General features: G+C 47.4%; 1 protein-coding gene across 9 annotated transcripts in view; it reads left to right on the top strand.

The window, feature by feature from the left end:
* SCN5A (sodium voltage-gated channel alpha subunit 5) overlaps positions 1-17,231 on the top strand; it is a 105,023-nt gene that overhangs the window by 66,607 nt on the left and 21,185 nt on the right. For 6 of the 9 annotated variants that reach the window (XM_045163855.1, XM_025272058.3, XM_025272060.3 and 3 more), the window contains 4 exons: positions 1,119-1,559; positions 2,936-3,097; positions 5,938-6,058; positions 6,940-7,094. In XM_045163855.1, coding sequence (XP_045019790.1) covers positions 1,119-1,559; positions 2,936-3,097; positions 5,938-6,058; positions 6,940-7,094 — 879 coding nt within the window. The remainder of the gene's footprint in view (positions 1-1,118; positions 1,560-2,935; positions 3,098-5,937; positions 6,059-6,939; positions 7,095-17,231) is intronic. The other 3 variants (XM_025272061.3, XM_025272062.3, XM_025272064.3) reach the window with 2 other exon arrangements.

The following is a 17,231-nucleotide window of genomic DNA, read 5'->3' as shown; positions in this document are numbered from 1 at the left end:
AGATGAGCGATGGATGGGTGGGCCGATGAATGGATGCTCTGGGTTGCTTCTGGGTGGGAGGCTGTCTTTTCCCTGGTACTCCCAGCTTGGATCCCACTTCCCAGGAAGCAGTCCTGTGCTCACCATGACTGCATGTGTACATGCTAAGTTGCTTCAGTCGTGTCTGACTCTTTGCGACCCCTGGACTGTAGCCCGCCAGACTCCTCTGTCCATGGGATTTTCCAGGCAAGAATACTGGAGTGGATTGCAATGCCCTCCTCTATGGGATCCCAACCCATAGATCGAACCCCTGTCTCCTATACCGCAGGCGGGTTCTTTACTGCTGAGCCGCCAGTGAAGCCTTCACCGTGCTACAGGGCCCCCCATTACTCCCAAGACAGCATGGCAGTATCTGCAGGCCTTGACATCGGAGGAACCCACGGTTCTCCCATTGAATGTGCACCAACACCCAAGATACCTGGGTCTGCATGCCCTCAATTCAGACTACCTGAACCCTTGGGAGGAGGGGTTGATTCTGGTGGTGAAAAGCTGGAAGAAGGACCTCGGTTCTTCTTTGAAGAAAGGATTCAGCAAAGAGACCAAGACTGTGAAAAAGATAAAAGCGTTTATTAGAAGCAGAGTACATGTGGAAGAGCAGACAAGCAGGTTAGGAGGGAGCAGTTTAGGTTGCTTAAATCGGGCGGTTTTCCATTGTTGTGTTTTTTTCTAGCCAGTCATCTCCATATCTGTTCCTAGTGTGGACATGCATCTCTCAGCCAAGATGGATTCTAGCTAGCCTATTCTCACTCCTTTGTCCTTCCCTTAGATTGAGGGCCTTCTCTGCACACGTGTTGGCCTGGGAAACCCATGAGAACACACCCAATTGGGACCCAGCGCTCCCGCTGGTCTCCCATCTCGAAGCATCAGCAGGAGACCAGCTGCAGCTGCTCAGTCCAGGGCCTGTGTATCTCCTATCTCAGGATGAGAGCTCGCCTTTCCTTTTAGAGCTAAACTCTTTATATTGAAGGGAGTGAGAGCTTAGAATAAAGCCCCACGGTCCAAGCCTTGCACTCTTTGCTTCTGGCTCTCCTCAAGCGTTCTCCATCCTGAGCACCCAGGGCTTGGCGTTGTCTCCACAGGTCCTGAACCTCTTCCTGGCTTTACTGCTCAGCTCCTTCAGTGCAGACAACCTCACAGCTCCCGAGGAGGATGGCGAGATGAACAACCTCCAGCTGGCCCTGGCCCGCATCCAGCGGGGCCTGCGCTTCATCAAGCGGACCACCTGGGACTTCTGCTGCGGGCTCCTGCAGCGGCCGCCTCAGAAGCCCGCGGCCCTCGCCTCCCAGGGCCAGCTGCCAGGCTGTATCGCCACCTCCAGCCCCCCACCCCCACCAGAGAGCGAGAAGGCGCCCCCAGCCCGCAAGGAGACGCGGTTTGAGGAAGGCCAACGGCCAGGTCAGGGCGCACCTGGGGATGCCGAGCCTGTGTGTGTGCCCATCGCCCTGGCCGAGTCAGACACGGATGACCCCGAGGAGGATGAGGAGAACAGCCTAAGCACAGAGGAAGAGTCCAGCAAGCAGGTGAGCCCCCGAACCCTGGCCCTTGTGTGCGTGAGGGGACCCAGCTTCACTCGGAGCAGTTGCCCCAGTAGGGATTGGCCTGGAGGGGGAACACAGGCCACCCCCACCCCCAGAACCAGCCTCTTGGAGGCATGCTGAGGCCAGCCGTCAACCCTCTCTCCCCAGCCCAGCCCAGGAGGGCATCTTCAAGGGACCGCTGTCTATCATTCATCCCCTGGCTGGACACGGGCAGCCAGTTGTTCAGAGAGGGAAACCGAGGCACGACAAGAGAGACAGACTTGCTAGGAGTTCCTTACAGGTCTAGGACAGAGCCAGGAAGCCTGGCTCCCAGACCCAACCCTGACCTTATCCCCTCCAAGACTAACAAGGAGGAATGTCTTGGTGAGGGGGGAGAGCGGCCTCCTGACCTCTCCACTGCCCCTTCCCCTCCCCCCAGGCCCAGGGCTCATTCTAAGGTTTAAAAATAAGCATCCCTAAGATGGCAGGTGTCAGAGACAGCACTATCTTATCTCCCAACCTGTTATTTTTAACACTTAGGACTGGAGTCTGAACAAAAGGGACCATACACCCTACCCCCACCCCGGCTCCCTCAGTGTTCTCACAGCCTGAGCTCGGCTCAGGTGGCTTCTCCCAAGGTCCTTGGTCAGACAGTGAGGACTGGGTCTCGGTTTCATTGGGCCCACGCTGGCCACCTCTCTGGGGCCTGCACTGGGTGGGTCTGGCTGAGAAGAGCAGCTGCTCCCCTGCACGGAATTTGATCTGTGGCTCCAGGCTTGATTCCACAAACTCCTGCCTTCCTGTGGTCCCTGAGGCCAGCTCCTGCCCTTTCAGGCAGGCAGCAGGACAGCCACAGAGTCGGTTGGGGGAGGGGAAGGGTTGGTGTTGCCAGAACTGCAGCTTAGAATTAGCTCCAGGACGCTTCCAGCACAGGAGTGGGATTCCGGCTGTCCCTGCTTTTCCTCTGCTCCTTTTCTTGACCCTGTTGGCCCTGAGACGTGTGTGTGTGCGTGTGTGTGCATGGGTGTGTGTGTGCGTGCGTGTGTGCGTGCGTGTGTGTGTGTGTGTGCAAGCCGAGCTGCCATGGGAACTCCTGGGGAAAGCCTGTCCTTCCTAAGTGGAGCTGCCAGCTGGGCATCAGGGCGCACCGACACCCTTCAAGAAGTGGGAGGAGGGGAGATTTGTGCCAGCCAGGCCAGGGGCTTTGTTGAGCTTTAGGCCCTTTGCCTGGTCCTCTCAGGAGCTTTCGTCAGCCTTAGAATGAATGCCTGAGGGAGGGGTCTTCAGGGAGATGATGCCTCATGAAGAGGGTAGTGAAGCAGAGCCAGGATCCTGGAAACACTGGCTGGGTAGCTCATGAGCTGGGGGGGTCTCTTCAGCAGGAATCCCAGCCTGCGTCCGGCAGCCCAGAGGCCCTCCCAGAGCCGAGGGTCTGGAGCCAGGTGTCGGAGACCACCTCCTCTGGGGCCGAGGCCATTGAGGTTCAGGCAGACTTGCGGCGGCAGCGGCGAGCAGAGGCCCCGGCCCCAGGGTGCAGTGAGGTAACGCACACCTTTGTCCCCGAAGCCAGTGGGGCACTGCCGCTGGGGCCGGAGGCCGTGAGAGGCCCCCAGACACCAACCTTCTGGTGGGAGCCACGGCCTCTATCACAGCCAGTGTGCGAGACCCGTTTGCGGAGTGGCCCCAGACAGGGGAGGGATGGCCTGGGGCCCAGAGCCATGCGGAAATTAGGAAGCAGCCCCCCAGGAGCACGCCACAGGACTAACCCTAAACCCCTGCGTGTTCACCCCTTCCTCACTGGGTTCCTGTGCTTTGGTCCTGTTGGCAAACGTCTGTCCTGTGAGTCAGTCCATCCTGGGGGACTGGGGGAGCTCTGAGCACAGGCTCTCAACACACGAGCCACTAGCCGCTTCTCACCTGGATGGAGGCTGAGGCGGCGAATACAAGGTCTGTCAGGGGAATTTGTTCTGGACACAAAAGAGTTTTGATTTGAGCTCATTACCAATACTTTGGCCACCTGATACAAAGAGCCGACTCATTGGAAAAGACCCTGATGCTGGGAAAGATTGAAGGCAGGACAAGGGGATGACAGAGGATGAGATGGTTGGATGGCATCACTGATTCAATGGGTATGAGTTTGAGCAAGCTCCAGGAGATGGTGAAGGACAGGGAAGCCTGGCGTGCTGCAGTCCATGGGGTCGCTAAGAGTCAGACACAACTGAGCTACTGAACAACAAAATAACAATGACCAACATTTAAAATCCAGAGGCTTTTCTGTAAAAAGTCTGCATTCTGGCTTCTCTTGAAAAAAAAAAAAACATTGGAAGAAGAGCCTCCCTGCTGAAGATTCTAACCGCCTCCTTGACCGGCCAGAACGCCGCGATTGGCCAGATCTCACCTGCCTGCCTTCATTCCATCACCTGCCTGGCCCCATAAGCATTTGGGTTTGCAGCCCCTGAGCTAACTGGACTGGCGCTACTGGCTACACCCCACCCCTGCTCTGCCAAGCACCCAGGAAGGTGGAGGTCATGTGCTCAGAGACCATGCCCAGGGCCCTTGTCCTGCAGCCTGACCTCAGCCTCAGTCTGGCAGCTGTGACTTGCTCCAAGGCGACATTTCTCCTTTGTCTTGTTCCTTTCATGGGATGGGCCCATGGGAAGCTTTGTTTTCATGGCCAGTTTGGGAGTACAAGGGCCTAATGGAATCATTGCCCTGACTGTACATGTCACACTTGTCCTCCTGGATGGTCTGACACACCAAGGTGTGGGGAACAGGAAGACACGGGAGGGACAGAAGGTCATGGAGAGAAGGGGCTCCCGTACTGGAATGCTGACCTTTGAGCAAGTCTGGTACCTTCATCACCTCTTCAGATCAAGTCCCAGTGGAAATGAGGAGACAGCCAGGTGGGCTGGGACTTTTCTAGAAGGACCCCTCATCTCACTTGCCCGGGAAATCCTGAGAACTTGTCGTCCCACGTGAAAGCTCTAGTGTCTGAAAAGAAAAGGCGCACAAAGTCCCTCGACTGTGCCTTTCCCAGCTCAGCACTGCACAACGAAGCTGGAGTGAGGACGCGACCCTCAGAGCCACAGAAACCACCCTGCACCCAAGGGCACTCCCTACATTTTCACCAGGATCCAGTTACTCCTTACAGCCAATCTCAAGGTTAAAGAGGACTTTGAGACAGCAGTGGACTGAGTTGTGGAAGGAAGAGAAAAGAAGGCAGCTTTGAGAGCCAAGGCTGCCCAAGAACTCAAACCAGCTCTCCCCAGAGGAGCGGAGCCTGAGCAGTGTGAGGTGGACAACTGAGCTGGGTGTTGTAGATGTGATCTGAAGCAAATGAAGGCTGCCCTCCTCCCCAGAACCCTCTTCCCTGCCATACTTGTCATTAAGGTGGATTCCCAGAGGCAGAGCCAGAGCCCAGCTTCCTGTGCAAATGATTCATTGAGAAGGTTCCCTCAGGAGAGACCCATAAGGAAGTGAGAAAAGCAGGCTAAGGCAAAAGAAGCAGCTCCAGATGTTATGCTGGCTGGACTCCAGCCTCAGCTGGGTCTCTTCCATATCAGTCACTGGGTGTCAGCCACCCTGGACTTGGGTTGTAACCCCCAAGCTATTTCCAAGGATGGCAGGTCCCTGGCTAAAGACACTTTTCTGGAGATGGGGTCGGCTAAACAGTATTTGCAGCAGCTGGAGACAGGTGCACTGGCCCAAAGAGGGGAATTGGGCAGAACTACAGCACACCTGTACAGGTGCCCGCACGTGACACACACAGGTGCTCCTAGGGCAGCGGCACACACCTGTCGTCATCAGGTTATGCGGGATCAGGGCCACAGAAGCCTGCGTGACCAGGCAGGGAAGGTTCCGGCACCTTCTTGCTCTAGGCTGTATGCCTCACACTGGCACCCGTATGAACTGAGTGAGAAATGTGGGCTGGGGTCCCTGGCCTGCTCTTTGCATGTCTGACCCGGTGCCTGTGTGTGCCTCTGACCCTGGCGCTGACTGTTCTGGGCGTGGCCTGCCTGTTTCCTGCGTGTGTGCTGGGCTGCCACTGTGTCCACATCCCAGTGTGTGTCCCTGTTGCTCCTCATGCCTGTTTCACTTCCACCTGGATGCCTTCCCCATTCCTGGGGTTTTCCCAGAACCCTTGTCCCACCCCTGCACCCCTGCCCTAGACACCACCAGCCCAGAATCACAGACCCAGGGGCCCTAAGGCCCAGCCTTGATGACCTTCGTGGCAGATTCCCACCCCCCTGGGCTCAGATTCCCCAGGTGTGCCATGGGGGGGATGGCCTAGGCACCTCCACTCTGGGAGCCCCAGGCTGGAGGCTGCTACAGAGCCCACACTCATGCGCTCACCCTCCCCACCTCACAATCCTGCCTGCAGCTTCCCGAAGACAGTTACTCTGAGGGGAGCACAGCAGATATGACCAACACTGCTGACCTCCTGGAGCAGATCCCTGACCTCGGAGAGGATGTCAAAGATCCAGAGGACTGCTTCACTGAAGGTACGGCCCCGGCTGGCACTACGGCCCAGCCTCAGCCCTGCGCAGAGGGGCAGGAGGACCCACAGCTGCTGTGTCACATCCCGCTCTGACCCGGATGCCTGTTATCCTTTCCCCATTCCTCAAGACCCTGGGGGCCTCCCCACCTGCCTGTGACGTGACTTACGGCAGGTGTGCCTTCAGATGTGTTTGGCTGGACCGCTGTGGGTCGGCTGCGTTTGTGGCATGGTGGTATGACTGGGAGCCCCCATAGCAGCGGGGACTGGTCTAATTCCCCCATCCCCTCAGGCTGTGGCACAGTGCTTGGCACGTAGTAGGCCCTCTGTAAACATTCAAGGTGGGTGTGACACGTGGCCATGTTGGTGACAGCATCTGGAGCTTTTATGAATCCATGGTATATTTGGAGGGCAGCTGGGGATAAAATGAGGGTTTGTCTTCCATGTGGCACACCCTTTGGGACTGTCAGTGAGAGGTCTGCCCTTCCCAAGGCTCAGAAACTGCAAACATGGAGAAAGTCCAGGGACCGAGCACCCCAGGGGATTCTGGAACATTCCCCCAGGGGGTGAGTTGCCCGGGTGAGCACGGGACAAGCTGGAGCCCAACCCAACCCCAGCCTTGCCCCAGCCCAGACCTGCCAGGCCCTTCATCTACTTACTGGTAGCCTAGTCCATCCACCCTCTCCATGGAGTACCTGCCGCCTGCAGCCTCCTGAGGGCAGTTCCCACAGTCATCACCCCCCACCATGGCCCCGCCCACCACATGGCCCAGTTCATTATCCATCACTGTAACCACTTTCAGTCATTCTTTCAAGTGTCCAACTTCCTGCTATCAGATGTGGGCGTTCGCAGGTGCCGGGCTGGGTCTGAGCCCTCTCCCTCCCCCAGGCTGTGTCCGCCGCTGTCCCTGCTGCACCGTGGACACCACACAGGCCCACGGGAAGGTCTGGTGGAGGCTGCGCAAGACCTGCTACCGCATCGTGGAGCACAGCTGGTTCGAGACGTTCATCATCTTCATGATCCTGCTCAGCAGTGGCGCGCTGGTACCCTCCTGGGGGTAGAGGGTGGGCAGGGAGGCATGAAGGAGAAGGGGTAGGCAGAGAAAGGACATCTCCAGCTGGAAAGCCAGGTTAGAAACTGGGGCAGAGCCCTCTGCTGAAAATGAAACCCCCCAGGGCCCCAGATGAGGACCAACTCACAAACTGTCAACACCCACAGCACATACAGAGGTCAGAGCAGAAAGGGATCATGGCAGAGGTCATCTGTCCAGGGGCCTCCTTGTTCCACAAAGGGAAGTGATTTTCCCAGATCCCAGTGCACAGCTGGCATAATCTCGGGTCACCAGCCACCTACACCTAAGCCCTGGTGACATACCCACCTGCGCACAGCATCAGACACGCCATCAGACTGGCTCAGTGCAGGTAATGCAGGCTGATGGTACACTGGTACCTCCACTCGTTCCATGTCTTCTAGGGCTAGAGGCCAAGCTATGTGGTTCACACATTATCACATTTAATCCCCATAGCAACCCTTTGTTGAAACATTAAGTAACTTGTCCAAAGCCCCACCACTCACAAGCAGCAGATGTGGCATTTGAGCCCAGAGAGTCAGATTCCAAGTCCTTTGTCTTGACTTTCCATTTGTTCAATAGATCTTTACTAAGCTCTCCTTGTATCTACTGGTCCTGTGATGTGTGGAGGGGCAATAGGAGGAAGAGACCCCGGCTCTGGCCTCAGGGACTCCTAGTCTAGTTGGGGAAACCAGATTCAGCAGGTTTGAGATAGTCAGAGATCAGCTCCAGAGAGAGGAGAACAAGAATGGAGTAGGTGATTCAGAGTGATGGAAGGTCAGGGGGAACTAGAACAATCAGGAAGACTCCTTAGAGGAACCAGATGGAGCTGGACTACGGAAAACAGGGAGGTTTGGTGAGATGAGGAGGAACAGTGAGGGCCTCTGGAGATGCCCCAACTGGTTCCCAAGCACCCTACTCATCTCTTGGAGCCCTTCTAGAAGGAGATGAAACATCCCTGGAGAGAGTTGTGAAAGGTACTCATGAACAGGGAGAGGGGTGATCAAGAAGGCAGAGGAAACAGAAACTTCACTAGCGCAGAAGGAGCAAGAACCCAATATTGTTGGGGAGATGAGAGCCCCATGAATGAGCAACTAACAAGGAGTGCTTTGGACTTTAGATAGGGAGAGTGAGTGGTATACTCTGATCGCAGGCTGTTTACCTCCAGCTCATGCTGCTGCTGGCCTCTGAGACTTCCCTGTAGCTCAAATGGTAAAGAATCTGCCTGCGAGGCAGGAGACCAGGGTTCGATCCCTGGGTTGGGAAGTTCCTCTGGAGAAGGGAATGGCTACCCACTGCAGTATTCTTGCCTGGAGAACTCCATGGATAGAGAAGCCTGGCAGGCTACAGCCCATGGGGTCGCAAAGGGTCGGACACGACCAAGCGACTAACACAGTCCACATGCTGCCCACTATGGGGCCAGCCACGGGGAGACACTGCGGCCGTCACTTCTAAACCTCTGGGCCTCCTGCCCACCCTGTACTATCCTGTCGCTGTTCCAGAGTGGGCCTGGAGCCGCTGCTTGCTGGCTACATGCTGTTTTACCATCGGCTAGAGCCAAATCTCTGTAGGCTTCAGAGAAGGAGGATTTGACAATATGTTAACGAGTTTTGTTTTTAAACAGCCGCAAACAAGGGCAGCCAGAGCCATTTAGTCTGGGCTGTGGAGGAAAAGCTCAGCCTGGCATAAGTGAGGAGGTGTTTTGGCAAGCAAATGGTGAATCTCATCAGGGTAGACAGCCAAGCACTGTTTTTAAAAAAAAAAAAAAACCACATCAATGATATATTGAGAAAAATAAGTCAGAGTGTGTTATTTAAAGTTATAAACTTGTTTAACAGAAAGCAGACTATGTATCACTTTGAAATTGCTGAAGGGAAAAAAAATTTCTTTTGAGAACACAGATTTTACAGCAAAAAAGATATGGAGAAAAGAAGGAACCAGGAAGCATTAAATCAGGAAACAAAATAATATGGCAAAGATAAGATCAGACATGTGTTTCACTAATAAATGTAATTGGATAAAATTCATCATTTTAAAAGGAAAGGATTCTAAGTGGATCAGAAAAAAACAAAAAACTACAGCCGTGTGTTCTCAAAGTACAACCCGGAAACTCTGTGACTCGGAAATATTAAAAGTGAAATAGTAAGATATAGCAGGAAAGTGTAAACAAGGACAACAAAAATCAGAGTGCTTTTGTTTGTTAATGTTAAACAAGGTTGAACTCAAGGTGAAAATCTTGAGATAAAAAAAGAAGGTCCAATGGGGTCGCGAAGAGTCAAACACGACTGGGCAACTTCACTTTCCCTTTTCACTTTCATGCATTGGAGAAGGAAATGGCAACCCACTCCAGTGTTCTTGCCTGGAGAATCCCAGGGACGGAGGAGCCTGGTGGGCTGCCGTCTATGGGGTCGCACAGAGTCGGACACGACTAAAGCGACTTAGCAGCAGCAGCAGCAGCAACCTATAATAAAAACATAACTATTATGAATATATTTATTTGGGGCACTTACATAAAGTAAAATCAGGAAAAAAGTGGCAACAGTACAATAATACAGTGAGCTCTTACCTCATTTGTTTAGTACTTGGCTAATCAAGTATTAATAGAAAGAACAAGACAATGAGATATCTTAAAAGATATAGTTAAGAAATTTGATCTAACCTAAATGGACAGGGAGGCCCAGCATGCTGCAGTCCATGGGGTCACAAAGAGTTGGACACAACTGAGGGACTGAACTGAGCTGAACTGAATAACAATAATAGCTAACACTTAAATAGTACTATGTGCTAGGCTGTGTTGTAACATTTTACAAGCATTAATACATTTAGTTTGCATAATAGCCCTGTGAGGTAGGTACTATATTACAGATAAGAAAACTGCTAGATGTAGCAAAAACAGAAAGATTAAAAATAAACCTGTAGAAATATAAAGTGTTTTCTTAAACTGTGGATTAAACCAAATAGTTTCATGGAGGGTTCATGGGTGTTCATTATATTATTAATAAGATGTGCTATGATTCATGAGGTCACAAAGAGTCGGACACGACTGAGCGACTGAACTGAAAGAAGTAAAGAAACTATTCATGAACCATATATGGGGGTGTGTCATAAAAGATTATGATTCAACCAGTTTTGTCCTCCTGATATCTAAAAAAATAAGAAAGGAAAAATAGAGGTAGAGAAAAAACTTTGACTTGGGGCAGGTGAAGAAACTAGAAAGTAACAATATTGCTAATACTTTATGTGGGATATAGCCAAAGGTGTAATGACTAAAATTCATAGACTTAAACATTTTCCTTGTTAAATAGAAAGAATAAATTTATTAACTCAAGAAATTAGAAATATAACAACAAAATAATTGTAAAGAAAGCAAAGGAAATAATTAATAAAGTAAAAACACAAATTAATGAATTAGAAAATAAATAGTAAAATTGATAAAATTCCAAAGCTGATTCCTTGAGAAATTAAAGTGATCAATAAACCACTAGCTTATCTAATCTCTTACATCTCCAAGAGTGGATTCTTTCATATTTTCAAGGAAGAAAATAATTTAAATTCTATTTAAAAATCTTCTGGAGTATGAAAAACAGATGGAAAATCTATAAATTATTTTTATGAAAGCTAACAGTGCTGATTTTTAAAACCTTAAGTATTACCAAAAGTAAAACAATACACTAGTTTCCATGCTCCATACTTGTTAGTAGTGATGCAAAAATATTAAAATACATGCAAATAGGATTCAGTAAAATATTTAAAAGATTAAATGAGTCACAGTGAGGTATATCCTAAAAAGTCAGAAGGACGCCCTGTTAGGAAATCTATTTACATGAATCAGACAAAGATGAAAAGCCATATAATTATCTCAGTGAATGCTTGATTTTTAAAACTTTGGTAAAAATAGAAATAAAATAGATTTCCTTTACTTAATGAAAAACTTAATTTCAAGTTAACTTCTACATCATCATTAGTAGTAAGTAAAGCACTAGAAACATTTTATTAAAGTCAAGGATAAAAAAAGATAATTTAACTACCTTTTATCTGTTTTTCATTATTTAATAATGACTTTGAAGTACTAGCCAGTGCAGTTAATCAAGAAAACCAAACATGCAGCATAAAAATAGGAAAACAGAAGAATTGAAGTTAATAGAATCAAGTATAAAATGAGTTTAAAATAATACAAGCATATCATTACTTGTAGATAATGGTTGCTTAGAGAAAATTTAACACTCATTCAGTTCAGTTCAGTCACTCAGTCGTCTCCGACTCTTTGCGACCCCATGAATCGCAGCACGCCAGGCCCCCCTGTCCATCACCAGCTCCCGGAGTTCACCCAGACTCACGTCCATCGAGTCAGTGGTGCCATCCAGCCATCCTCTGTCATCCCCTTCTCCTCCTGCCCCCAGTCCCTCCCAGCATCAGGATCTTTTCCAGTGAGTCAACTCTTCACATGAGGTGGCCAAAGTACTGGAGTTTCAGCTTTAGCATCATTCCTTCCAAAGAAATCCCAGGGCTGATCTCCTTCAGGATGGACTGGTTGGATCTCCTTGCAGTCCAAGGGACTCTCAAGAGTCTTCTCCAACACCACAGTTCAAAAGCATCAATTCTTCGGCGCTCAGCTTTCTTCACAGTCCAACTCTCACATCCATACATGACCATTGGAAAAACCATAGCCTTGACTAGACGAACCTTTGTTGGCAAAGTAATGCCTCCGCTTTTGAATATGCTATCTAGGTTGGTCATAACTTTTCTTCCAAGGAGTAAGCATCTTTTAATTTCATGGCTGCAGTCACCATCTGCAGTGATTTTGGAGCCCCCAAAAATAAAGTCTGACACTGTTTCCACTGTTTCCCCATCTATTTCCCATGAAGTGATGAGACCGGATGCCATGATCTTCGTTTTCTGAATGTTGAGCTTTAAACCAACTTTTTCACTCTCCACTTTCACTTTCATCAAGAGGCTTTTTGGTTCCTCTTCACTTTCTGCCATAAGGGTGGTGTCATCTGCATATCTGAAGTTATTGATATTTCTCCCAGCAATCTTGATTCCAGCTTGTGCTTCTTCCAGCCCAGCGTTTCTCATGATGTACTCTGCATATAAGTTAAATAAGCAGGGTGACAATATACAGCCTTGACGTACTCCTTTTCCTATTTGGAACCAGTCTGCTGTTCCATGTCCAGTTCTAACTGTTGCTTCCTGACCTGCATATAGGTTTCTCAAGAGGCAGATCAGGTGGTCTGGTATTCCCATCTCTTTCAGAATTTTCCACAGTTTATTGTGATCCACACAGTCAAAGGCTTTGGCATAGTCAATAAAGCAGAAGTAAATGTTTTTCTGGAACTCTCTTGCTTTTTCGAAGGCTCGAGTATATTTGTAGTGTGTTTATCTCTTTGTCTTCCTTTACACTCCAAAGGAAAGTTTAATAGTTTTCTTCATGTATCTATTATACATTTCATGTTGTATTTATTCTCAGTTATTTTATGGTTACAATGCCTGGCATCTAAGGACTATTGGAGTAAATGCTACTTGTGACTAAATGTTTCTATTACAACAGCAACAATTATTTGTACATTTGTTTTATAACTAGCCATATAATATAATATAATATGGCTATATTATATATAATATATATAGCTATATATAATAATTATATATAATATATATTTATATTATATTTATAATATAAATATACATTATATATATAGCCATTATATATAATATAATATAATATGCTGCTGCTGCTGCTAAGTTGCTTCAGTTGTGTCTGACTCTGTGCGACCCCATAGATGGCAGCCCACCAGGCTCCTCTGTCCCTGGGATTCTCCAGGCAAGAGTACTGGAGTGGGTTGCCATTGCCTTCTCCATATAATATAATATATATAGCCATATAATCAGAGAAGGCAATGGAACCCCACTCCAGTACTCTTGCCTGGAAAATCCCATGGACGGAGGAGCCTGGTAGGCTGCAGTCCATGGGGTCGCTAAGAGTCGGACACAACTAGGCGACTTCACTTTCACTTTTCACTTTCATGCATTGGAGAAGGAAATGGCAACCCACTCCAGTGTTCTTGCCTGGAGAATCCCAGGGACGGGGGAGCCTGGTAGGCTACCGTCTATGGGGTCACACAGAGTCGGACACGACTGAAGTGACTTAGCTTAGCATAGCATAGCATAGCATAGCATAGCCATGTAATATGGCTAGTTATAAAACAAATGTACAAATAATTGTTGCTGTTGTAATAGAAACATTTAGTCACAAATAACATTTCTCCAATAGTCCTTAGATGCCAGGCATTGTAACCATAAAATAACTGAGAATAAATACAACATGAAATGTATAATAGATACATGAGGAAAACTATTAAACTTTCCTTTGGAGTGTAAAGGAAGATAAACAGATAAACACACTACAAATATACTCCAGCCTTGAGCAGAAAGACTGAATTAGTTCCTAAAACAGTTGATAAACTCAATGCATTAAAAATTTCTAATGTTTTAAAGGGAATTTGACAAAATGTTGTTTAAATGTATCTTAAAAATTATGAAAAGTAACCAGGAAAATTTGTGTGACACTAATTCAGGAATCGACCAGGAGAGCAATGGAACCACACAGAAGTCCTAAGCGAATATAGAAGTGTAGTAGATTATCGGAGAAGGTAATGGCACCCCACTCCAGTACTCTTGCCTGGAAAATCCCATGGACGGAGGAGCCTAGTAGGCTGCAGTCCATGGGGTCACTGAGAGTCGGACACAACTGAGTGACTTCACTTTCACTTTTCACTTTCACGCATTGGAGAAGGAAATGGCAACCCACTCCAGTGTTCTTGCCTGGAGAATCCCAGGGACGGGGAGCCTGGTGGGCTGCCATCTATGGGGTCGCACAGAGTCGGACACGACTGAAGTGACTTAGCAGCAGCAGCAGCAGATTATAGTGTTGACTTCTACTCTGTGGATTTAGAGTGGGTTCTTTAATAAAGTGTGAGGACACTTGACGAGTCACTCTGGAAAAAATATTAAAATAGATATTTACTCCTTACCAAAATATATTAGATTTTTTAAATTATGATACAAAACAATGAAACAAGAAGGAAAGAAATAGAACAGAAAGGTCATTTTTTTCTGGCCTTTGGAATAGGCAAGGGCTTTCTTTTACTTTCTTTTACACGTGTACCTCATTCTTTTTGTTTTTAACTTTTTGTGGTCTTTTTTAAATTAAATTTTTATTTTACATTGGAATATAGTTCATTTACAATGTTGTGTTAGTTTCAGATGTACAGCAAAGTGATTCAGCTCTAAATATACGTATATCCATATTCTTTTTCAGATTCTCTTCTCATATAGCTTATTACAGAATATTGAGTAGAGTTCCCTGTGCTATACAGCTGGTTCTTATTGATTATCTGTTTTATATAGAATAGTATGTACATGTTAATCCCAAACTCCTAATTTATGCACCCCCCCCCACCTTTCCCTTTGGCGACCATAAGTTTTTTGTGTCTGAATCTGTTTCTGTTTTGTAAATATTTCATTTGTATCATTTTGTTGGGGTTTTTTTAGATTCCACATTTAAGTGATATCATATTTGTCTTTCTCTGCCTTAACCTGCTGTGATAATCTCCATGGCCCATCCATAGTGCAAATGGAATTTTTATTCTTTTTTATGGCTGAGTACTATTCCACTGTGTATATGCATTCCTCTGTCAGTTAACATTTAGGTCGTTTCCATGTCTTGGCTGTTGTAAATAGTGCTGCAGTGAACGCTGGGGTGCTTGCATCTTTTCAAATTATAGTTTTCTTCAGCTATATGCCCAAGAGTGGAATTGCTGGATTAGCTTTTACTTTTTAAGTAACCTCAATACTGAATACATAGTTGTTGTACCAATTTATATTCCCACCAACAGTGTGGGAGGGTTCCCTTTTCTCCACACCCTCTCCAGCATTTATCGTTTGTAGGCTTTTTGGTAATGGCCATTCTAACAGTGTGAGGTGATACTGGTTTCACTGTGGTTTCTATTTGCGTTGCTCTAATAATTAGTGACGTGGAGCACCCTTTCATGTGCGTTCTGGCCATCTGTGTGCTTTGTTTGGAAGTGTCTATTCAGTCTTCTGCCCGTTTTCCTTTGGGGTGTTTGGCTTTTTGGGGGGGTATTGACTTGAATGAGCTGTTTGTATATTTTGGAGACGAATCCCTTGTTGGTCACTTTGTTTGCAAATATTTCCTCCCGTCCTGTGGGTTGCCTTTTTGCTTTGTTTATGGTTTCCTTTGCTGTGCAAATCCTTTTGTGTATAATTCGGTCCCATTCGTTTATTTTTGTTTTATTCTCATTACTCTAAAAGGTGGATCCAAAAATATATTGCCACGATTTATGTCCAAGAGTGTTCTGCCCATGTTTTCCTCTAAGAGTTTTAAAGTATCTGATCTTACATTTAGGTATTTAATACATTTTTAGTTTATTTTTGTGTATGGTGTTACAGAATGTTCTAAATTTCATTCTTTGAGGTGTAGCTGTCTGGTTTCCCAGCATCACTTATGGAAGAGACTGTCTTTTCTCCCTTGTATAGTATTGCCTCTTTTGTTGTAGATTAATTGAGCACAGGTGTGTGAGCTTATTCCTGGGCTGTCTTGTTCTATTGACCTATATTCCTATGTTTGTGCTAGTACCATACTGTTTTGATTTCTGTAGCTTTGTAATGGAGGCTGAAGCCAGGCAGCTTGATTGCACCAGCTGTTTTTCTTTCTTAAGACGGCTTTGGCTAGCTGTTTTACACATGGTAGTGTATATATGTCAATGCTATGTATGTGTATATGTCTCCCAGTTTGTTCCACCCTTCCCCTGTCCCCACCACCGCCTTTTCCACATGTCCATTCTCTACATCTGCATCTCTGTTACTGCACTACAAATAGTACTGGCCTGCACCATTTTTCTCGATTCCATATATATCGTTACTACATGATATTTATTTTTCTGATTTACTTCATTGTGTATGACAGACTCAAGGTCCATCCACATCACTACAAATGGCCCAGTTTCATTCCTTTTTCTGTCTAATATTCCATTGTAAATAATGCACCGCATCTTCTTTATCCATTCGTCTGTTGATGGGCATTTTTGTTTCCATGTCTTGGCTGTTGTGAATAGTGCTGCTATGAACATAGAGGGTACATTTACCTTTTTGAGTGAGAGTTTTGTCTGGGTCTTTGCCCAGGAGTGGGATTGCTGGATCGTATGACAGTTCTATTTTTGGTTTTCTGAGGAACCTCTGCATTCTTTTCCACAGTGGCTGCGCCAACTTACAGTTCCACCAAGCATGGAGGACGGTTTCCTTTTCTCCATACTCTCTCCAGCATTTGTTATTGGTACACTTTTTAATGATGGCCATTCTGATTGGCGTGAGGTGGTACCTCACTGTAGTTTTAATTTGCATTTCTCTAATAATGAGTGATGTTGAGCATCTTTTCATGTATTTGTTAGCCATCTGTATGTCTTCTTTGGAGAAATGTCTATTTATATCTTCTGCCCATTTTTCGATTGGGTTGTTTGTGGGGATGGAGGTTGTTGTTGTTTATTCTCTTTTTTATAATTTCTGTATTATTTCATTTTTTTATAAAAGACACATTTTTATAATCAGAAAAAAAAATGCCTACTTTTTATCTTGAAGAATCCGCAAACCCCACCTGGGGACCCGAATTATCCTTTTGTCCCACCTACACGGACCAGGTTAACCATGTGTTGCCTGGGCAGTGCCTCCTTGGGCACTGCTGACGGTTCTGGGCCCCTGGATCACTGTAGCTCACAGAGGCCCTGCAGTCGCACAGGGAGGCCCAGAGCGAAAGATGGAGGCACTCCCCAGGGCCCTCAGTGACGCGTTCAGTTGCCTAGACTGGGAGCCTCAGAGCACATCCTGGGGGAGGGGCAGATACATAGCGGAAGCCTGGAGTTGGAAGAGGGCAGCAGAGGCCATCCGAGTCTCTCTCGGCCCAGGGATTTGGGTTGAGGCAGGAGTGAGGAGGTGGGGAAAGACCAACAGCTAGCTTGTTAGACACACTGACTCCCAGATTCTGACGATTGCAGAAGGTCTGACTTTGTCTAGTCCTGTGTTTCCTAATCTTCATATC

The sequence above is a fragment of the Bubalus bubalis genome, chromosome 21 (genome assembly GCF_019923935.1).
Source record: "Bubalus bubalis isolate 160015118507 breed Murrah chromosome 21, NDDB_SH_1, whole genome shotgun sequence".
Lineage (NCBI taxonomy): Eukaryota > Metazoa > Chordata > Mammalia > Artiodactyla > Bovidae > Bubalus > Bubalus bubalis.
This window is presented reverse-complemented; position numbering and strand designations above follow the sequence as displayed.